Source organism: Leucopleurus acutus (assembly GCF_964270905.1).
Source record: "Leucopleurus acutus genome assembly, chromosome: 16".
NCBI lineage: Eukaryota > Metazoa > Chordata > Mammalia > Artiodactyla > Delphinidae > Leucopleurus > Leucopleurus acutus.
Genome location: NC_139158.1, coordinates 49,130,655 through 49,154,627, shown reverse-complemented (window position 1 = coordinate 49,154,627; position 23,973 = coordinate 49,130,655). Strand labels below are relative to the sequence as shown.

The window sequence follows — 23,973 nt, the reverse complement described above, 5'->3', positions numbered from 1 at the left end:
TTTTTTTCCTTTTAATGTTTTTAAGCTAAAGCAAAAGTGAAAAGTAGCAGAGTTTGCATTTCCTATGAAATAATTTCTCTTATACATGGCTTTAGATGTCAAGCTTGGGGGAATATTACTGTGACCTCAGTGGTGCCTACTGATGTTTAAAGCTAGTATATGTTAGTAGGAAAAGTGTGCGTACATTGAGAACTATTCTCTGGAACTCAGCAGATAGGTATGTTGAAAAGATAATTATGCAGTCAGAGGGAAGCTCCGTTTCAGCGTGCTGACGGCCATTTCCAAATGCACGCAAGTCTGCCTGTATTGAAAATCTTTCCACAGACAGCCAGGGAAAAGCACTGCAAATCTGAGAAGCAAACTGTAAAAATGCAAGCAGTTGCTAGAGCACTGGAAGGCTCAGGGGAGAGACCTTGGGAAGCCAGCGCTGGAAATGGTCATTTAAAGAGATTGGGCTTCTTCTGAATAGTATATTCCGTTTTTATTTTTTTCTGGTGACGAAATTAGTATGGACATAATTAGGATCCTAGAAATTAGTGTTAGATTTTAATGTTGAGATTATTTATCTTGATTCATCGTTTAATTATTCCCATCCAGAATACCTTATATCCAACTGCCTCTTTTCTTAATTTGGATGGTGGTTGTCATTGTTATTGTTTGAATTAGAAGCCTAGCCTCTATGTTAACAGTTCCTTGTATGTAGTTAACAGATATTCTTTAACAGAATATAATGGTCTGAGGCTCTGGGGCACAGGTCAAGTTCTAATCCTTGATTTGGACCGTGATTACACAGGTTACATTTTGTGAACATTTTAATCTGTCATTTTTCTGTTTGGATGTATTATTTACCTCAAATAGCTTACTTTGGAAATTCAGAAAAATGGAGGCACATCTATAAAATCATTTTTATATAGTTTACACATTAAAGCTCATTTTATTATTAATTTCAAACCCAGGAATATCCCAGGGCAATTGGTAAAGGTGGCTGGGTATATAAAATTTGTGAGATAAAAGGAATTTAAAAATATTATAACTCATCCCCTTCATTTTGCCAGTGGAAAAGATAGGGACCAGAGAGTCAAGTAACTTAAGAAATCCTGGCTCATAAGTGGTAGAGGCAGAATTTGAATGCAGAGCCATCTTTTCCACTATGCCATTTGCATAGTAACGTATGGACTCTATGCTAGATAATATAAGAGCCTATCCTTTATCTGAATATGAAACATTGTGTACACATCATCTCATTTAATCCATAAAACACTCCTGTTGGGAGATGGAATTTTTATTCCCATTTTTCAGATCAAGAAACTGAGGCTTCTCTAGATAAGTGACTTAGCCAAGGTCACACCATGAGTGTTGGATTTGAATTTGTCTATCGGTATATCGTTTTTTGTATACATTTAAAAAACATATGCCAGTCCTTTGTGTCCTTAGGTATTAGCATCAGCATGCTATCTACTTAAATGAGGATTTTACCAACCACAATAAGTCTAACTATGATATTAAGCCAGTGAGCACAGGGGCTGCTAGGAAGGACTTGTTCACTGAACAAAGACCTCTTCAGCCCTTGAATGGAAATTAAAATTTTCTGTGGTGGAGTAAAACTAAACTGGGCTTGGCTGCCCACCCTAATGACATGTCCTGTACCCACATCAATTTAGGGAAGCAAATAGTTGGCCTCAAGGATGCCAGCCACAGACTTGTGTGAAAGCCAGACACCTTCACTCCAGAATTATGAGCTGAGTCTAGCTCAGTGCTCTGTGAAAATAGGTACTTTCTGGATGATTTGTGATTGCTTGGATGATGGCATAGACACTAAATGCTGTCATTACTGAGCTATAACGACTGGAAGTAATTTTTTCTCAGCATCAGGGACCACAGAGAACTTGTTCTGTGCCTGTTATGAGTCTGTATCAGAGAGAAATTCATTCGCTCAAGGAAAGTTAAAATACTCTAATTCAATATTTGTGTGAGAAATCATATAATTGACAAATTACAGGTGAGCAAGGTCAGTGAGCTCTTTTGTTTCTTCTTTCTGGGACCCACTGCAAATTTCTTGTGTTTACTGTGTTACAGCTTCTTAGATGAATGATTTGTCTATTTGAGTGTGGGATTAAAGACACATGTTCTTGACATAAAAGCCAAATGCAGCTGAAAGATCTACTCTGCTAGAATATCACCATTCACAGTGCTACCGTTAGCGTGTGTGTTTTATCCAAAGGTGACCACAGCCCTGTTTTGTATGGGACAGTCTTGATTTGTCAACAATATATAAGAGATCGTTCTTGGAGCTACTGACTTTAACTCTTGCCTTATCCTTAACTTGTCCCATCACTCAAAGAGTTTAACAGTTTATCAGGGAGCCTAAAATAAGTGCACACGTCATTTTATCTTTTCTTGATTTTCACATTGAAATGCACCGTAATTTTTCTCATGTTCCTTTGAGAGTCTTTCTATGGTATTTTTATTTTGGGTGGGGAAGGGGTCTTTTGTTTGTTTGTTTTTTCTGCTTTTCAGCCCCTAAAGGAATTCTCCAATTCTCCAAAGAAAGTGCAAACTTTCTTTCCTTTCAGTATATACCTTCTCATTCCATGATCTCATCCACTCTCTTGCCCAGTACTTTTCAAACTTTAGTGGACATAAAATCATCTGGAGAGTTTGCTAAAATACAGAAATTCTGACTCAATAGGTCTGAGGTGGAGCTCAAGAAAGTGTATTTCTTGGTGGGGGAGAGATAAGTTAGGAGTTTGGGGTTTAACATATATACACTACTGTATGTAAAATAGGTAAACAACAAGGACCTACTGTATAGTACAGGTAACTGTACTCAATACCTTATAAAATAACCTAAAATGGAAAATAATCTGAAAAAGGATATATATGTGTGTGTGTATATATATATATATATATATATATATATATATATATAAAACAGAATCACTTTGCTGTACACCTGAAACTAACACAACATTGTAAATTAACTATACCTCAATTTAAGAAAAATAGTGAAAAGGAAAGTGCATTTCTTATATTCTTCCAGATGATGCTGTTGGTCTGTTGACCATGCTTGAAGTGGTCCTGCTCTGCAACTCAGATGGTCACATCTAGGTAATGGTACCAAGTTCTAGGCCTTTCTCAAGAGCTTGACACTGATTTTTCAAACTGCCTTCTGGAGGGCTCTCCTGGATACACCTACCAGAGTCTCCTGTGTAGACTGCCCTCAGCATTGCCACCTCATCTTCTTACCTTCCTGTGTCTACTAATAGCACCTCTTTTATCCCAGGTAGCCAAGCTTGAGGCCTCAAAGCCCACTTGCTCATATCTCTCATCTTTTGGCTTTTGTCATTTGGTGCCAAATCCAGCAGAGCCCACCTAATTAGCAACCCTCACAGCCACAAGCTCCACTTGTGCTCCACTTGTGCTCCCCAATTTAGCTACAACCATACCAAGCGCTCAAATGGCTTTGTGTCTTTAAAAGTGCTGTCTCCTCAGCCTGTAGCAACTGTTTCCTTCTTTTTTACCTATTACATGGCTACAACTGATGGGTCATGGATGGATGGAGAGCAGAGTTCTATTATTTTAGAGACTAGGGTAATTTAGACTAGAGATTCCTAAAACAACCTAGTTCAATTTAGATAGAACATTCTTGGGGGTAAGTTGGAGTAAGGATCTGTTTCTTCCTCTGTTTTTCTCAGCTCCACCCAACTGCCTCTGAGGTCCACGTCACCCACATTGACTGACATCCTACTTGGTGACCTTAGTTTGCCTTATATTGTACCTCTTGCTGCCCCTCCCCCTCCCCTTGAGTAATAAGCTTTTCATAATAATTAGTGTCATTCTATCTTCCAAGTAAAAATCTTTAGGTCTAATAGGAAGTCCATTTGGGGGACACTTTTTCAGTTTATGAGAAACCTAGGTCAGAGTACCTGAACTGGAAACTGACCAATAGAATAAAGGTAGCTCTAAACATTCATGAATATTTCAGATTTCCACAGCTTTTCCTTTTAGAGCATGACAGATTTTTGAAACATTTGTTGAAAGCTTTTCAAAAACATATTACCCATTTCTGTGCTTTCTGAAACAAAAATTCAGAACTAAACTTGTCTTTTCTTGATGATTCACAACTGCCATAGCAAATACCGCTTTCCGTGTCATGATGTGTTTTTCTGTCTTTTCTCCAGTTTCCGGTTGTGGCTTTAAATGTAGCTAGCCTGCAGCTCTCTGCCTTAACAAAGTGCTGATTTTAATTGGCAGAGTCTGGCAAGTTAGATAACCAAGAATGTAACAACCATACGCAATATATGTCAATAGGCTCAGGGCGAACTGAGGACCCATCTGCTAAACCATGATTTTCAGCATTTGTACTTTATCACAGTCATTTCAACAACCCAGAGTGACTCTGTCTTTACTTCCTTTTCCCTCTTCCCTGGCTCTCTCCTTCCTTCCTTCCTTCCTTCCTTCCCTTCCCCCCCCCCTTTCCTCCCTCCCTCTCTCTAAATCTCTCTTTCTTTTTGTAAACGACTTTGTATTGCTCAGCTATGTCTCTGTTTTCTACATAGCTGTGTTCTCTGGTGGAAGACTGACCTTCAGATGAGTACAACTCAGTTACGTTTTCACTCTTTCACGAATGTAACGTGTCTTCATTTCTGAGAAATACGCTTATTTAAAGCTCCCATTTGATACACTGGCCCCATTTGCATATTTTGTTTTTTGCAAAATGTAAGTTGAAATTTTAAATCATTTTGCATAATGAGGACTTAGAATACACGGTCTAGAAATGGCCTTTACTCTAGTGGCATAAATCGTGTTAATTACAGGAGGTTTTGGAGTTAATTGGGAAAGAGGAAGGAGAGGTATTATATTGGATTAAAACTGTAGTGTTAACTACCAATCTCTATTGCTAGTTACATTCTATATTGACAAACTTAACTTGCTAAGGGCTAAAAATTGATTTGTCCAGCCTCATTTCCATTACAGTTAAAGTCATATGTGAAACAGCAACAAATTTTGCAAAGGAGAAAAAATGTATCTGTCCTCACAATTAACTAGGAAATTGGCATTTTGGTATTTCTGGCTATTGGGTCCTTATTATACAGAATATAACTGTTAAAGATGTGATATCCTGAAATGGCAGCTCCCAAAGACTTAGTTAACCTTTTCTATGCTCTCGCAGTAAGGTTAGACGCACCCCTTGCACTATGAAACCTAAGTGTAACTGTAGACTTTTCCTTTTTAGCTAATCGGTTAATATGTATCTGCAAAACAAGGTAATATGGCATATGAAATTATAAGAAAGATACATTCCCTATCTATGAGGACCTGCTATTTTGCTAGAAAGGCAAGACAAATGAATAAAACCTATGGTGAAGGCACGTCTTGTGCATAAAGCCAGCACATACAGAGTTCTTTCAGGAGCAAAATCGCATGGGTAGATGTTAAGTGAATAAGGAGATAAAAGAGGTCAGTGTGGGCTGGAGTTGGGAAGAAGTTCTCCTGGAGGAAACAGGGCTCAATTTTGACCTTAAGTGTTTTCTAGAAAAAAGTGGAGCAATGAGGCAGAGATGGTTCACTAGAGTCCTGCCCAAGATGGAGGTTACCTGGGATACACGAAGTGAGAGGAAGGGTTAGTAGAAAAAAGAGACCTTTAAGGATGCTGAGGAAAATGGCTGTGTAGCAACCATCCCTGTGATTTGAGAATCTGGTATTTAGAGTGTAGATAAGTGATCTACACTCTGAATACCAGAAGAGAAGAGTGCTGCTTCCTCAGAGCCAGTGGGAGGGAAGAAGGGATAGAAAGATGTTGACAGCACTTCTGATGGGCAGCTGGAGACTTTTCAGGAAAGCAGATGTTCTTCAGCTGGGATCCTTAGAAGCTGAGCCTGAGACAGTGATTCTGGGACTGGTGATTTATTGAGGGAGAGAGAGAGCAATAGGAAAAAAACAGGATAGGACAAGGGAAGAAGTCATCAATACAGGCTTTCCACTAAAATTGAGCCTCAGCTGATCCCATGGGAGTTCTAGAATGTGAATGGCACCAGAGGGCTGTTCTGTCTGAGGAAGCTTCTGTAGCCTGTGTCCATCAGTCATTAGCCAGCTGCAGGTTGCCTCCAGGTCAGAAGAGGGAGGGCATAACCTCCCAGGCATTTCCAGTCACATGGCTTCTGTCTGCTGAAGGCCATTCTCTGGCAAAGGGGGAAGGTATGAGTCACTGGCAGCCAACACTGACACAGTTGGGAGAGGTGGTACACCTGCCCAGGAAAGGGGATTGGGATGGGGACCCAATGAATCTACCAGGTAGATCTTCTTACTCTTAAATAAAATGCTCTTTATCAAGTTCCTTCCTCCAAGTTGGTCACATATTCTCAAGCCAACTCTCTGATGCATCCTTAATTAGAACGTAAAAACAGTCCTACCGTTTCTGAAAGTCCCTCCCTCCCTCCCCAGCGATCTACAGATGTCACCTCCCCTTTGTTCCTGGTTTTGCCAGATTCATAGCCTAACCTAAATATTAAGTAGCAAAAGGCTTTGTATCTGTTTCAGCCAGCTTCCAGAGGAAAGGTAGGAGGGCCTTCAGGGGATAAATTCTCTCAACCATCCCATAAGTGATAGTCCTGGATATTGGCTACTGGGACAGAAATCACTGTCTTCTTGCCTGAACAAACTGATGGACATATAGAGGACCATTTTTCATGTAGGAAGACAGATTTGTCTTGTTCTCAGTGATACATGTGCAAAAGCACACACACTTTAGTGTTATCCAGACCTAAGACAACAAAGGCCCACTCACCTAGAATTTTAATATTTGGAGAAATCAGGGCAGGAAGAGGCGTATTTATTTCTAGCCAGGAAGTTTTGACTCTGGCTGCATGTTAGAAACCTGAGAAACTTAAACAGAACAAAATAAAGTAATATCTAGGTGGATTAAACAGAATCACAGCATAGAGACAAGGGGTGCAAGGATTGGTATATTTTAAAACTCTCAGAAGACTCTAACGTATAGCCAGGACCTAGTCTCTATCAGAGAGCTATTACTATTCAACAATCCACTAAAGCTCAGTGCATTAAAACAGCAAGCCTTTATTACTGGACCCTCTTGAGTCTGAGGGTCAGCTGGACAGTACTTCTGGTATAGGCTGGGCTTACTCATGCCTCTGGGGCTCAGCTGTGCCTTGGGGAGGTGGTTCTGCTAATCTTGGCCAGGTTCTCACATGGCCGGAGGTCACCTGGCTGTTGACTGACCTAAGGGGGCCAAGCCTGGACAATTGGGCTCTGCTCCGTGGGGTCTCTCCTCCTACAGTATGTTCAGATCGAGACCTGGCAGAGCTCCAAGGAATAGAGCAGAAACACACAAAGGCTCTTGAGTTCTAGGCTCAGAACTAGTAGGGCTTCACTCTGCCACATTCTGTTGGCCAAAGCAAGTCACAAAGCTGGTCTGGTGTCAGAGCAGGAAGAGACCCCAAAGTTCGAGGGCCACGTGTGTTGATAGAGGGAGGCCAATAATTGAGGCCAATAGTGCATTTGATCTACTAATTAGACAGAACCCCTAACTTTATGGTAGGACAACTGATTTGTCAAAGTGGTTAATTTAAGACTTAGATATTTCATCTACAGACCTGTTCATTGCCCCCTTCCCCCAACCTCATTCACAGCTCTTAATCTGAAGTTTGGCCTGTAGCCATGGCACAGACATATTTACAATAAAATACATATCTATCTCTACTTTTAAACGTCTAGTTCACTTTTGTTTTGTTTGTGCTCTGGACTCAACTTACAGAGAGTAGATCTGTAGAGAGTAGATAGATGGACAAGTGAAAGCACATACTTGAAATCCATTTTCTAAAGTATTAGCAATGGAACATTAATTGTGAAATATGAACAGCTGGGGTATGTTCTAAGAAAGTGGGCGTTTACTCTCTCACATTTTGACAATCCACTCTAATTCTTCTTACTATATTTTTGTGGGTTTCCTTACCTGAAGAAGTGTCGATCTGAAGTTGGTGGAAAGATAATGGAGGAGTAAGTTTCCCGTGTACCTTCAATCTGGACAGAAACACGTTGAAATACTTATACACCTGCAAATGACCTGTCATTCACTTCCCAGCAGATTTTTCAAAGTGCAGATGAAAGATATTGTTTTCTCTTTGGGTTTTTCCATGACTGGTGCCTTCACCATCTGGTCCTGCCTTTTCTACTTAGCTTCACCTTCTCTGGCCTAGGATCTGGCTTGACTAGAGTCATTCCTGGCCCATTAATCTCACTCATGTTGTTCCTGCCTCTTCCTCCACCTCCCTGGCGTGTCATCCCCTTCCTCGTCTCTCTGCTCTTTCAAATCCTACTATGTTCTCAAGAAACTGCTCCAAACTGTCCTTGGGGTCTCCTAAGACTGTTTTGGCCACACCAAACCTTCTGTCCTTTGAACAGCCGTATAACTTATTATCTGAACCCACTGACACTGTTCTATCTTGAACAGCTGTTTGGCTTTTCTAGGTATGTACGCTGGCCTCATCTGATTGGCCTGTGAGTCAGGTGTGTCAAGACAAGTTGACTGTTTTGGCTGCTTAGCTATAGCTGGACACAGTCACAGGAGTGTCAGCTCCACTAGGCCTGGGAGTCCCTCTGCTTTGCTCATTCCTGTATCCACCACACTGAGCACATAGAAGATGCACAACCACATCTACTGAATGAATGAAGAAGAGCAGGCAATCAATAAATAATAAATTGGTGTTTCAGCAATAAGAAACAATGAACATTTTGAGTGTGGTAGGAATCCAGTGTTTGTACATTTATCTATTAAAAATGAGCCCTTATTATATATAGGGAAGGCATTCGGGAGTTAAGCATAAATGAGACCTCACTGTGCCATTGAAGATCTCACAGCCTGATGGGGGGAGGCCGCCGTTATTGAGTGCCTTTTGTATACCAGGTGGTATCGCAGTTACTGGCTTGTGTTATCAGCAACTGCAATGGTGTTAAAGGGCCCAAACCCTAGGACTTGAACTGTATGACTGTTGACTTCCAAACAGCTGAGGGCCTTGAACAAGCCATTTATCTGTTCTGGGACTCAGGGTTCTCAACCTGTGAAATGAGGAGAACATCAGAAAGGCACCCTCTAGTTCTCACTTTCTTTGACTGGATTGTCTTAATATCCTTCTGATGAAATGACATGATTTCAAATTTATGAGGACAAATGCCAAACTGAAACGTGTGTCATCTTTCTTTTAATTGTCTGGCAGGCCTTTCAGTGCCAGCACAACCTGCCTTCACGCCAGTGTGGTTGAGAATATTAAGGTTCTCAAGGCAACTCTCCTAAGACATTTACCGAAAATGCTATTCAGCATCTCACATCCTACCATCCTGAATTGGTTAACACGAAACAACACAGCAAGAACAGAAGTTATTTCTTCCTGACTGGGCCTAATCTAAAGGGTATTTTGTTGAATTCTGTTTCTCATCCACCTACCCAAATTCCCTTTGAACCTGCCTAGGAACAGGATGTAATGTGTGGAAATTGATCACTGTTAGCAGTTGCCTCAACAAACTCAACAACTCAGTAGAAGAGTGTTGGTACTGGCTCTTCCCGGACCTCAGTGTGGAGTCCTCAGCGTTGTCCCCAGAGGAGTTGGACAGGATTCTAGCCCCTGTGTGTCTCAGGAGTGGTGACCTGCCTCCCTCCAGACTCACCGTGGCCACCATCATCATGGGGCTTTATCTGCCCCGTGTTTGGAAGGCTGTCCAGTTTTACAAACTTCCAGACTGAGCACTTCTATAATCTCAGCCCCAAAGGGAGCAGATACTGCACTTCACATTGGTGCATTAACCTATTTAAAATGTCAACAAGGATGGATTCTTTCATGAAACTAACACAGTATTGTAAATCAACTATGCTTCAGTTTTTAAATAAGGGATGGATTCCTTCAATGCTCATCTTTCTGAGCCTCTCAGCATTGAAAAACACTTTCCTGCATGGACCGCGCTTGCCTGTCTTCCCCGACGATGCAGCAAATGTCTCCGTGCCAGGTGGGCCACGCTGCAGTCCCCCAAAGTCAGCCAACAAGAGGCTTGTTGAGCCAGAGGGAAAACAATGTCCAAAACCTCCATGGAAAGCACACTGTATCTCACCCCTTTTGGGCATCTATGGGTCTAAGTTGGCTGAAACCTAAACATGCATGGAAGTTGAATTCTCCCAGTGACACGGGGCAGTGCCGGCCAGCATCCCAAGGGTGTGTGCTTACCATACAGGCGACTATTACAATTTTGTGACAGGAAATGGGCTGGTCAGATCAGTCTCTGAGTGAGTTTGTCACCGTGAGCGCAAAATGTTGCCTGTGGAAAGTGGAAGGAAGGCTCCCTGTCTTCGAAAGAATCTCTGCCTGAGGGCAGGAGACATGTGCTTGCTGGAGGCTGTCTTCTTGATGACACCCCGGTCCCAGACAGTGACCAGCATTTACTTGTTGCAGGTGGCTTTCCCATTAGTGTTAAAGGCAAAGAATTTGCAATGGTGTGTAAAACCCTCAAGGACCGGCCCCACCCCTTAACTCCTAATCCAAGGCCTTCCTCACTTGTTTTGGTCACTTAGCCTTCTGACTACCCCAAAACTGAGTGGTTGAAGGTGACAAAAATCATTCATTTTGCTCATAACCCTGGGGTTATGTGAGAAGGCTCAGTGCTGCTGTGCACGGTGTCAGTTGACTGGGCTCAACCCTGGGGGCTGGAGCACGTGCTTCTGCTTCTCATGTGGCTGTGCAGTCAGCTGAAAGCTCAGCCTCTGTCCCTCTCCATGCGGGCCTCTGTGTGGCTTGGGCTTCCTCACAGCATGGCAGCTGGTCCCAAAGGTAAACATCCCAAGAAAGAGAGCAGAGAAGCTGTTCTGCCTTTTATGACCAAGCCTGGAGGTCACCTAGCATCTCTTCTGTCATACTTGCCATACACTACAAGTCAGGGCAACCACAAGGTCCTGCTTAGGCTCAAGGGGAGGAGACATAGACTCTTGATAGAGGGCAGGGATGGCAAGGCTCTGGAAGGTCGTGGGGGAGGGGAATATTGTGGTGGCCATCTTTGGAATATAAAAGCTGGGCTGTTTCTGTATCACACCGGGCATGTTCCCTCTCAGGGCTTGGCGTTCACGTTCTGTTTGTAACGCTCTTCCCTTGGTTATGCATGTATCTCACTTCCTCAACACCTTGGGTTCTTGACCCAAATATTTTCTTCTGCAAAATGAAAACCCATACCCTAATCCCTTCCCTGCTTTCTTTTTCTCAATAGAACTTGACACCATTTACATACTGTATGTTTTACTTATTTATTCTGTTTTTTTACTATTCCTGTCCTTAAATTGTAAGCTTCCATTAAGGGAAGGATTTCTGTCTGTTTTATTCATTGCTTTTTTTCCAAAACTGAAAGAGTGCCCAGCACATAGTATAGACTCAATAAATATTTGAGTAAATTAATGAGCAACTCCCCTTATAAAACATAAGACATGGCAGTGATTATTTGTTCTTATTTCCTTTAGTCCTTAGGTCTCAAGGGCAGTGCCAAGAATATAGACACTTTATGATAATTTAATTAGTGAACAAGTTAAATAAACATAATGGTTTAAAACTGTTTCTTGATTTGAAAAAATCAACAATAAACCAGCAGCCTCCAAACACAGTCACTTATTCCCCCTTCTCATCTATAAAGTAACGGCACCACCCAGTATGGATATTAAATTCTGCTCTAACAGTGCTGCTTCTGCCTCCAATTAGAGCCGGGGAGTTATCAGAATAGAAAAAGGAGAAATCGTGGGGGATGCCCAAGAGAACAGACACAGCTCTGACAGTGAACCTCTGGGTACCTGCCTGATCGTTCCTCTCTTGTTTGTTATCTGAAGGGGTTGACCTGTAGGTCAAGTCGGGAGGAAGGTGGCTTTCCCCCAACGTGGTTCAGTGTTCACAATTCAGATAATAGATATCTTAGAAAATGGGAAGAAAGCAGGAAGACAGTTACTTCACATGTTATCAGGTAGTCGACTGGGCACTTGACTGGGCACTTTTGCTGTCTGTGAGGAACGACCTCTCTTGTTTCACTGCCTTGTGCTTGTTGACACATTCTCCAGAGGTGTTTGGAATAAAATAGTGACATTTCAAAATGGATTAATAAAGGATGCTCTAAATTGGATATACTCTTGAATTTTGCTGAAATATTATTCACTAAAGAATACAAGTTGGTATCAGGCTGGAATGCCCTGGACCCCATCATCAGGTGTATTATTCCTGAAGTTCAAAAGAAGTCTGCTCTGAGATGTGCCGATGATGACATTTCAATGGATGTTGCATTTGGCATTTTTCTTTCCCTGACAAAGTAAAGAGAAGCAAGAACCGTGGCCCCAAAGAGCTCCAACTTGGTGGACAGGATTGTGACAGTGACCTAGATGTGTCACCTGAGTCACAAAGGGTCCCTGTCACTCCCTCGTGCATCAGGACCCCGAATCTGGGACTATCTAGGAAAAAGGCAGAGGGTGGCCAGTTCTCTTTGTTTGGGAGTGTATGAGGCAAAGGGCATCCCTGGACCTGCCAGGGTTGCTTCCTCCTAAAGCAGAGGTCACAAGAATGAAAGGATCAAACATGCTTTGAGCTCCTTCTGTGACAAGGTATGGAGAATATAAACTATTAATGTAATTTATGGACAGGAGCACTTTGCATATAAATGAAGCAACCAATGGTCCTTTTGATTGGCATTTATATCTCCTTTTATAGAGATCACATAGAGTAGTGTTATAATTCTTGACAGTGTTTTTTTTTTCAAGGCACATTTAATTTAATATCAAGAGTGCAATACAAAAGGCCCAAATACAATGAAGGAACGCATTCCCCCATTAACACCAATGACAATGCTCTTTCAACATGTGCCTGTTGAATGGAATGGGGATTTAATAAATTTCACTACTGAAAAAAATAACGCAGCGAGTCTCATCACAGCTAATATCCTTATACAATCTAGTTGTGAAATGAATGTTTATAATGCTTCAAACAGTTTAGACCTGAAGTTTGATACCACACCTTCATTATTTGTACATTCCTCAATAAGATTATCTACAGTATTAGCAACCATTCAAAGAACAAACCATTGAGTAAAACCACATTGATTTAAGGCTCAATCAAGCAATATGGAGCCCCAAACTAAATGGTTAAATATGTGAACTACTTGTACTGACATCTATTATTTGATTCTCTCATGACTATTAAGTTGGTTCTTAGAAAATAAACCCTTTAAAGGCAAAATTCACCTCGTTTGAGTTTGACCCAGAAGTTCAACAACAATCACGAAGTCCACAGTCTTATTGGCAAAACTGATCTACAGTGTCTCTAAGTCACTATGCTCAAGGTTAAGAGCGATGCATATTCCATCTTTACATTTACTGGAATTTTACATGTTCAGTTCATGATTTTAAATCTCTAGGTTTTCATTCCTCCAAACTGTCTGAAGACACAGTGTGCTACAGACTTAAGGCTTCTGTTTCTCCCTCTATTTTCTTCAAACAGAAGCACTTCTCAAGCGTCTACATGTCCCAGAAGGGGAACTTTTCGGAGGTGGCCACTTCTTCGGAATAGTCGAACGCCATCAGGCCTCTGGAGCAAGGGGAGGGGGAAGAGAAAGAAGCTGAAACACAAGGTTCATCTGGTACGTTTTACATTACCCATTACAAGCTGGATAGTATAAGAATGTGGCCTTTTGGCTCAAAAAGTCTGAGTCTTGGTGTGGAAACGAGTCCTTGGCTGTCCCACCACAGCTTTCTCGCAGTGGGACTGTCAGGGAAGTCTCGACTGGGTATGATTTGTTTGCCTATCAGGCGTAAACTTCCAGGCACTCAGTTCATTGTGGGCTTGTTCCAGTTTGTCTTTAGTCTGTTCCAGTTCACCTTTCATTTTTAGGGAAAACAAGTTGATCGCTGGGTCTACCATTGTTGATCTCAGTTGGGCAACGCTAGGCTGCTGGACTTGCTTGAGGTACTGGATTTGAGTAGTACACTCTTGCATCTCTTGCTCCTTGGTTGCTAGTCGCATTACAAGAATGTTTTCCCTGCGTGCAGACTCTTGCTGTTGTTGCTTTAGTTTTTCTTCAGATTCCCTTAAGCCAGTTACATCATTAGAGTTAAGATCTGTGTACTTGCCCTCCAAAGCTTGTACATATGCTTCATATTGTTTCCACCTGAGAATGAATTCATCTCGTGCCATAACTTTGAAGTCTGTTTCACTCAGTCGAACCTTTTTAGGAAGAGGTTCCTCGTTGGTCATCTTGAATCCTCTCCTGACGGAGGCCGCGCCGGTGCCTCCCAGTCACATAGGCTGACCCGCACTACTCGCTCGCTGCCCAGGCCGCCCGACCCCGCTGCCGCCGGCGCCCGCGCTCCTCCTCCCGCAACAGCCCCGGCTCTCCCATTTATTTGCGGGTCTCGCTGCCACAAAATGGCGCTGAGGCTCTTGACAGTTTTGATTGTAAAATATATGGGACTTTAAGCTCCCTGGAAGAAAGCAAAGATGATTAATATTAATAATGGACAACTAAGTACACAGCAGACATGAGTAATATGTTTTGTATTTATATAGCTATTGTTTTGACTCACTGGGAAACACTATATGTTTTATTGTCGGGAATGCAGTTATAATAAGACACTCTATTGTCTAGGTCACATAGAAGAAGTCATTCAAGCTAATCCCTAAATCCTATTAATTTATTTACTCACATTACAGAAAAAACAGTAGCCATTTGACTCTACCATTCAAACTAATGTATTCAAAGCAATGTGCCTGATTAAAGACATAGATCAAAATTCAAATAACTTCATGCAAATGCAGTTAGTCCCAGAATCGTTTGGAAGTGTCCAGGAAGGCTGTGGATCTCAAAAGAAAAATAAATAAGAGACTGAGCAAATCAAAGCATATTTATATCACAGTGATGAGTGTATTTTGTGCTTTTTCTTTTGTTTTTTGTGTTTGTTTTTCCTTCTATGTGCAGGAGGCTGAGTGAAGCAACTCTGGGCTCTGTCAGTAAAAATACAGTTCTAATAAGAGTGTGTATTGTTACGGAGAAAATTATTTCAATAGAAAATGCACATCTCCTAGATTACATCTAGCGCTTGGAAAATTGCAAAATGTTTTACCACCTCTATTTCCCACTTCCTCCTCCCTTCCTGTGACTGTATCCATGGCCACGGGGGAAAAAGTAGAAGCAGAAAACAAGGAAGAATGGACATTGTGGTCCCCTCAATTTAAGGTGTGCCTTTGAGTCAAAATAGAACAAATCAATAAGTAAATGCTACGTGTGTCAAGTCTTCATTCAAAAGGCATTTGGAATGTTTTAAGACAAATATATTAGAAAAAAGGTGAAAATGAAGTGGAATAGAAGTAACAGTTTGTATACTCTGTGGAACAATACACTGTGGAAAATATGCCCCCCTCCCAAATAAGTAAATGAACAGTATGTTGAATTCTGAGAAGTCCTAGTCATTTGTTAGAGGTAGGACTTAAACTTGGATCTGATTTTTTTTAAACCAAAGAGAAGAAAAACACATGGCCAGCTACCTAGTTTACATAAGCAGAACTACTCTTTTCAGAAAAATATACCTGGTGCATCTTCTAAGATTTGAGAGGAGCTGTTGTTTTGATTTTACTTTGTATTTTTTTGTTGTTTGTTTTGTTTTACTTTCTCCATGGGCTTTTAACGTCAGATTCTGATGATAGAGACAGAAATAAGTTCTTCCATCCTATCCCCTTTACAATTTGCTGTGGTTTGGGAGGCTCATCTCATACGAGGAGATGTTATGGTTCCCCACTGCACATTCACCTCTGACATCCTATACCTTATTTTTAGTGATGTGCCCATTAGCCTTTGCTGCGTAAATAAGCTGTTCCAAAACTTAGCAGCTTACACCAACATCTATTTGCTCACAATTTTGTGGGTTGGCAATTTGGGCTGGGCTAGACTGGGCCATTCTTCAGCCTGTCTTGCCTAAGTTCCCACTCATGCAGCAGCTGCCCCTGGCTGCTGGTTGGGCAGGATGACCTCACTCACGTATCTGGAGGTTGGTGGGCCGAAGGCTCAGGTGCTATATTTTTCTCTCATTTGGCCTCTCCAGGAAGCTAGCTTGAGCTCATTCAAACTGCTCTCTCTGAGTTCCAAGAACAGCAGAGAAAGAGCAGGCCTCAATATGCAAGCTCTTTTCAAGCCTCTCTTTGCATTATATTTGCTTAGGTCCCATTGGCCAAAACAAGTCACATGACCAAGCCCAGATTTAAGGGGTGGAGAAATAGACTTCTCTCTTAAGGGTAGGACCTGCAATGATTTATGGCCATGTTTTTGCATTCTACAATGCAAGTTTATTGCTGCCGATGAAGGGAAGGGACCACCATACCCTTGTTTATACTGTAGCTTGAAGAAAAGAACTATAGCTTCTACTCTCTGCATAAAATCCTATGTCCTAGAAGGAGGTCAACTGGGGGGCTTGTGAGATGCTCTTTTAGAAACAGAGGAATTCACTTCTCTAGTCGCTGTGGCAGGGAATGAGAAACCACATGATCTAAGAGGTGTGGGAGAGTAAGGAGAGATAGAAAAGACACAGGTGAACATTGTGTGTGTGAGAAGGTTGTTTTACATCCATGTGGGGTGAGAGATGAATAAACCTGTCTTTCGGTGTTAACCAGTTTTTTTTTGTTCTTTGCTTTTTGGAGAGCAAAGGAGAATTACTGAACAATTTCAGACTTTTATAAGTCATTTTTCCCAATCCACACCAGGTGGTGGAGTAAGATAGAGTCAAAAAGATTATCACGAAGCATTCTTTCTTCTGCAGGACCTTTCAGGGTGCCTTGTTTTATTTCTGACAGTTTCTCAGAGGCGTCTCCAATGTTCTCACAATCACAGTCCTCTTAGTGACCATGTGGTGTCTGCCATATTCCCTGCTTCAGTTCCCTGCAGGGATGTCAGCTGCCGAGGCCTCTGATGCTGCCAAACGGCCTTTGAAGATTCTGAGTATACACCGGTGCTGATGCAGGCTTTGTCTCCCACCTGTAATGAAAGTGCTAGCATCAGCATCGTTGGGTTGGCAGGTGCCCCCTTGTGTTCTTAATAAAGCGCTTCCTACAATAGCCACCTATAGATTTGCTGATTCTTATATTTGTTTTATTTGGTTCCTTGGCTCAGTTGGATGAGTTCTCCTGTAGTATTTGTTTCGTTTCTCATGCAAATAGAGCTGTGATGGACCTGCTCACAGGTCCTTCATATAAACCTTGTATCAATTACCTATGGCCGTGAGATTCTATGTAACAACCAACCACAAAACCTCAGCTTTGGGTCACCTGAGTGGCTATGGCTTGGTGTATAATGATAATCTACCTGTGCTCAGCTGTGGGTAGTCAGGTGGCTTTGTTGAGCTTGGCTGTGCCCTTTAACATATCTGGGGGGGGGGAGCTTAGATTGAGGGATGTGGCCCCACTCCATGTCATTTCCTCCACAGCAGGCGAGCTCAGGTTTGTTCTTATGCCAGTGGCAGGGCTCCAAGAGAGGGCACATGCTCACAGCCTCATGAAGCTGAGGCTCAGAGTCTCCACCATGTTACCTCTCCTGTTCAAAGCAAGTCACCAAGCCCCTAGGATTCAAGGATGAGGAAACAGACTTTATCTTCTTGATGGGAGGAGCTGAAAAGTCACATCACAAGGGATATGGATTTGGGAAGGGCAGAGAATTGGAGCCATCTTTGCAAACAATCTAACACATCCGAAAACCTCTGAGTCTTGGGTGAGTGCAGGTTGGCAACCCAGACAACTTCAAATGCATGTTAGAAAGATTAATTTGGTAATCCTTCTAGAAGGTGGTAGATAAACTGATTGGGGTAATGGGAGGGGAGGTTGGTGTAACCAGCAAATGGCTTTGCTTTAATACAGTAGGGTCTAGAACAGGGATAGCAATCAGGCTGCACACCGTGTGACCCATTTGTCATAAATGCCTTCAGTGAGGAGTTGAGGAGAATTATGTGGCCACTTTCCTGGTGAACTGAAAACCGAGGCCTGATGGATTGGCCATGGTCATTGAAGGGGGGAGTGACAGCACAATCCCAGGTATTTGCCATTTTTGTCCTATCAAGGGCAGTGGCAGTGAGGTTAAAGAGCCTTATGAAATTAACGAGGAGGTGGAATTATAAAGTATTAATGATCAAGTGTAAAGGAGGAAAACTCTTATTCTAGGATAATCCTAAATTTTGGATTCAGGTCCTATTGAATGATAATGTCATTTCTTGAAGTGGGTCATAGTATACAAGGAGTAGACTTGATTCAGTATTGTATAGGTCAGTCCTGTACCCTATCGTATAAGGAGCACATATTTTTTTGTCACCTGTTGGTGTACAACAAACCAGCCAAAAGCTTAGAAATCGTGATGGTTAATTTTATGTGCCAGCTCGACTGGGTCATGGGGTGCCTAGGTATTTGGTCAAATGTTATTCTGAGTGTTTCTGTGAGGATGTTTTGTTTTTATTAGCAGACTGAGTAAAGCAAATTGCCCTCCCTGATGTGTGTGGGCCACATCCCATCAGCTGAAAACCTGAATAGAACAAAAAGGCTGACTTTCCCTGAGTCAGAGGGAATTCCTTCTGCTTAACTGCCGGGGAACTGTGACATCGGCTTTTTCTTGCCTTTGGACTCAAATGGAAACATTGATCTTTCTGGGTCTTGAGTTTCCTGGCCTTTGGACTGGAACTACACTGTCAGTACTCCTGGTTTTCAGGCCGTTGGACCCAGACTGGAACTACCCCATCATCCCTCCTGGGTCTGCAGCTGGCCGACTCACCTTGTAAATCTTGGGACTTGTCAGTTTCCATAACTGCATGAGCTAATTTCTTATGATAAATAAATAAATTAGTAATCAAATAAATAAATATTTTATACGTACATGCATATCCTGTTGGTGGTTCTTCTTGTCTGGAGAACCCTGTCTAACAATGCAGAAGCTTAAAACAACAACCATTTTACTTCTCAGGATTCTGTAGGTGAGACATTTGGACAGGATGGAGTGGGGATGCTGGGTGACATCTGGGGCCTCTAGCCTTCTCCCCCTGACCTCTCCCTCTACCTGCTCTCATAACAAAGAAGTCTTGTCTGAGCTACTTTAGAATTTGGCAGATGCCTCCCAGGAGTGAGCATTCTAAGAGGACAAGTTCTTCTTAAGGCTCTGTTTCCACCATGTTTGATAACGTCCCATTGGCCAAAGAAAGTCCAATGGCCAAACCCAGGGTCAGTGTGAGAGGGGTCTACACTAGGGCTTGGGTGCCTGGAGATGTAGTTTGTTGGGGCCACCAAGGTTAAAGTCTGTCACTGTGGGGAGGTTTGATGCCCCATCTTGGGTGTGTTGGCTCTGATGTGTCTATGTGATGTCAAAGTAGGGAGAGTCAGGTGACAATATGGGTCTGAGGCTAAGAAAAGATAATTTCTTATTAATGGATAGAGACATTTGGAAATCATGAATACATAGGAGTATATGAAAATATTCCACAACCAGTACAACATGGACATCAACCAGTCAGAACAGATTCTGACTATAGGCTTGAAGCAGGGTCTCAGGGGTCACCTGTTATGCCAGGCATTTTCCCTTTAGTTATTGGATCATTGGGAGGTGTCAGGAGTACCAGGAGAGGAAGCAGGACAGTCAGGGTAGTGGGAGGGCACGAGGCACCGACTATTTACCAATTGGCAGGAAATATTGCAATACTTCGGCAACTGGTCTGAGTATACAAATGACAGACCCTGTATACAAACGACAGCTGAAGCCAGGGACAGTGTGGTTAACATTGCATTGGGATAGGGCATAAGGTTAAGCTGTATGATTGACCTATATTTATCCACTTCTGGTTACAAAGAGCATAATTTTGTATGTCGACCTAATCCAAAATGAGACAAAACTAGGTCTAAAGTGGACCCAAAAATTTAATTAACAGGCAGTTGAGCCCCCAAAGGAAATCGAAAAGAGTGACTCTGTGGAAGCCAAAGGAGGAGCACAGGAGAGGGAGAGACGGGGTAAAAGTCTTGAAGACTATGTGGTAAAGTTCAGGTGAGAGAAGAATGCGTGTATTTTTTTAAATTATTTTTATTTTTTAAATTATTTTTTCTTTTTATTGAATGAAACACTCTTTAAATTCTAGAGTGCTTTACAGTTTTCAAAAGTTTCACACACATTATATGATTTCATATAATCCCATAATAACGCTTTTTCTTTTTCCCCTACCCTACATTGCCTCTCCCCGCCTTCCCTCTCCCCACTGGTAACCACTAGTTTGTTCTCTATATCTGTGAGCCTGCTTCTTTTTGTTTTATTTACTAGTTTGTTGTACTTTTTAGATTCCACATATAAGTGATATGATACAGTATTTATCTTTCTCTGTCTGACTTATTTCACTTAGCATAATGCCCTCCAAGTTCATCCATGTTGCTGCAGATGGCAAAATTTCATTCTTTTTTATGGCTTAATAGTATTCCATTGTGTGTGTGTGAGTATGCCACACCTTTTTTATCCATTCATCTGTTAATGGGCACTTAGGTTGCTTTTATACCTTGGCATTTGTAAATAATGCTGCTATGAACATTGGGGGTGCATGTATCTTTTTGAATTAGTGTTGGTTTTTTTGGATATATACCCAAGTGGAATTGCTGGGTCATAGGGTAGTTCCATTTTTAGTTTTTTGAGAAACCACTATACTGTTTTCCACAGCAGCTACACCCATTTATGTTCCCACTATGTACAAGTGTTCCCTTTTCTCCACATCCTCACCTGTTATTTGTGTTCTCCTTGAGCCTGGTGGTTCTGACAGGTGTGAGGTGATAGCTCATTGTGCTTTTGATTGCATTTCCCTGTTAGCAATGTTGAGCATCTTTTAGTGTATCTGTTGGCCACCTGAGGAGGTGCATTTGGTAATTAGGAGGCCATTGGTGACGTTGGTGAGTTCAGCTACAGGGAAATGATCAGGGCAGGTCATGTTTCAGAGGCTTATGAAGCATGTGGGAAGTGAGAACTTGACAAAGGTGAGTTTAGAATAATGTTTCCAGAAGCTTCGTGTAATAGTGAGGGGGAAAAAGGGGTAATTGATTGGGAAGTAGGGTTGGGGAAGATTGCATTTTTTAAGATGTGAAAGACTTGCCCATATTTATATGAAGAATGGAAAGATAACATTTAAAGATCCTTCAACTCGATGTTGTAAACTAATCTGTTAAAAAGGTAAGATGTTGAGTGGAAAGAGCAAAGTCCTGGGATCACGAGCCTGGGGCCCTTATTCCAGTGTTTCTAGTCTTGAGGGCCAGTTTGGCCACTTCATAACAAATCTTTCTTTGTAAACAGTGGTTCTCATCTTGATTGCACAGTAGGATGACCTGTGGGAGCTTTGAAAATGCTCCACGCCCAAATCTCACACAGACAGTTACATCAGAATCTATGGGAGGTACCCAGGCTTCAGTATGTTTTAAAGTTCCTAGGTTATTCCATGTATGTTCGAGATTGAGAACCACCACTGCTTTAGAATGTTAGTTATTTATCTCCTATTCCCTCAGCTTTGGTGTTTTAGTCAACAAAGTCCCGCTCAACATTTATCACCCTCAGTACCAGCGGTTCCCATGACAATAGAGGCCATTGCAGACCTTCCCTCAGCACAGTGATTCTCAGTCCAAGCTGCATGGTAGAATCTCCTAGGCTACTCACAATATAGTGGCGCCTGGGCCTCACTCCAGAGACTTTGATGTAATTGATCTGGGTTGGTTTATGGGTTGAGTTTTGTCTCCCCAAACAGATATGTTCAAGTCCTAATCCATAGTACCTCTGAAGGTGACCTTATTTGGAAATGGCATCTTTAAAGAGATAATCAAGTTAAACTAAGGTCTTCAGGGTGGGCCCTAATTTAATATGATTAGTGTCTTTATAAAAAGGAGAAATTTGAATACAGAGGAGACATGCAGGAGGGAAGATTACGTAAAGAGACATAAAGAGATCACCATGGTAAGATTTGATTGGAGTTATGCAGCCACGAGGAACATCTGGGGCTACCAGAAGCTGGGAGAGGTAAGGAGGGATCCTTTCCCTACAGGTTTCAGAGAGGGAACCTAGATTTCAGACTTCTAGTCTCTGGAACTGTAAGACAATAAATTTCTGTTATTCTCAGCCAACCAGTTTGTGATATTTTTATAGCAGCCCTAGGAAATTAATACAAACAGGCTTGGATATCGATAGTTTTTAAAGTGGCCCAGGTGATTCTCATGTGCCAGGATGGATTTATTGATTTTTGTAACTATTAAACAACTTAAATGTATAGCAGGTATAACCCAAGTAGAAAACAAAGTCAAAATGAGTTTAGGAGCCATGCAAACCTAATTATCACAAGTCTAATATTTAAAACTTAGTCACATGCTGAGTAATTTTAATACCTAGTAATATATTTCTTCTTAACTTAGGGCTCTGTATTGTAAGAGAGGCATTTGCCGTCTTGCTCCTCTGCAATTCCTTGCCTGGATACTTATTTTTAGTGTAATTTTTCGCCTTGAGTGATGAGATTCTGGATTTCCACTTCACATGTGCCTTACAGGTCGCCTCCTGGTGTATTCTTTATTTTTCATGCCTAAGGGCACCGTCTAGCACCTTTCCCTGTTGGACTTTATCCTGTTCATTTATAATGTAACGTTTCTCCAATTTGTCAAAGTTACTTAGAATTCTGATCCTGCACTCCAACATTCTAATTCCTAGTACTAAAGGAGAGTCCCCAGGACAATTGAATTAAGAATTATACGAACTCCAGGAAGAATCAATTTGGAGAAGATCAGATAATGGAAGGGTTATTATGGGCTGCATTAAAGTGAAAAGATGTATGAAAGATAAATGGTCAGTGCATGAATTATACAAAGAGTTCCTTAAGCGAGATGGTAGGATCCTTGTCCTTGTCCAGACATCATGTGAGATTTGGAATCTTGCCACTGTCCCTCAAAGTGTGCTCCACAGACCAGCAGCATTGACATCACCTGGGAGCTGGTTAGAAATGGAGCATCTCTGACTCCATCCCAGATCTAGTGAATCTGAATCTACATTTTCGCAGGGTCTGTAGGTGAAGCGCATGCATCTTAAGTTTTGAGACACATGATGTAGACACGGCCACTACCTTGAAGAGCTCACCGAGTAATCTGGTTGGACTTGGTAGATCAGTGTTTCTCCAAGTGTGGTCTGGAGGCCCAGCTGTATTTGAGTGGCCTTCAACACTTGGGAAAAGACAGGATACATTTGGCCCCTTCACAGACCTCCTTAATTGGAATCTTTGGGGGTGGGACTCAGGAATTTACATTTTTTGATAAATCACCCAGGGGACACTGATGCACATTAATGCTGGAGAATCTCTTCCCTAGAACAATAAACATTTATTTTGCTTGAACACACCTGAGGAATGTGACACCTGCCCCCCCCCCCCACCTTCCCTTAGTAACAGTGGTTCGTAAGAGCAGTGTTATGGGGGTGGCAGCTGCAATCTCCTAGACCAGGATCATTCAAAGGACGGTCCATTGGTCAATCAATAGCACGGCCGTCTCCTGGGAGCTTGTTAGAAATGCAGAACTTCAGACTTCACCCGTATCTCCTGTTATGGGATGAATTGACTTCCCCCATAATTCATATGTTGAAGTTCTAATCTCCAGAACTTCAGCGTATAATCATATTTGAAGGTAAGGAATTTAAAGAAGTAATTAAGTCTGGTTGTCTGAGATCTGCAGACATCTTCAGACCAACATTTAGTAGCAGCTAGTAGATTCGACAGGACATTATTCCCTTAATGAGTTGTAGATCAGGGAAAAAAGTATTTATTTATTCAGGAGCCTCTGTTTGGCTTATATCAGTAATCTTTAGTAAATGAAGCTCATTTAGCACTTCATAAGTATGTTTGAACTTGACTCTGTCTTTCTGGCTCACAGCAGGCCTCTAAGTTTAGTC

General features: G+C 41.9%; 1 protein-coding gene across 1 annotated transcript; it reads right to left on the bottom strand.

Annotated features, from left to right (window-relative positions):
• Positions 1-13,787: 13,787 nt before the first annotated feature.
• On the bottom strand, positions 13,788-14,324 carry LOC309973506 (pre-mRNA-splicing regulator WTAP-like; the record flags this gene model as incomplete). The annotated part of the gene is made up of 1 exon (XM_082857801.1): positions 13,788-14,324. Exon 1 carries the CDS (start codon positions 14,271-14,273, stop codon positions 13,788-13,790), a length of 486 nt encoding a protein of 161 aa, XP_082713927.1. The 5' UTR covers positions 14,274-14,324.
• Positions 14,325-23,973: the final 9,649 nt, after the last annotated feature.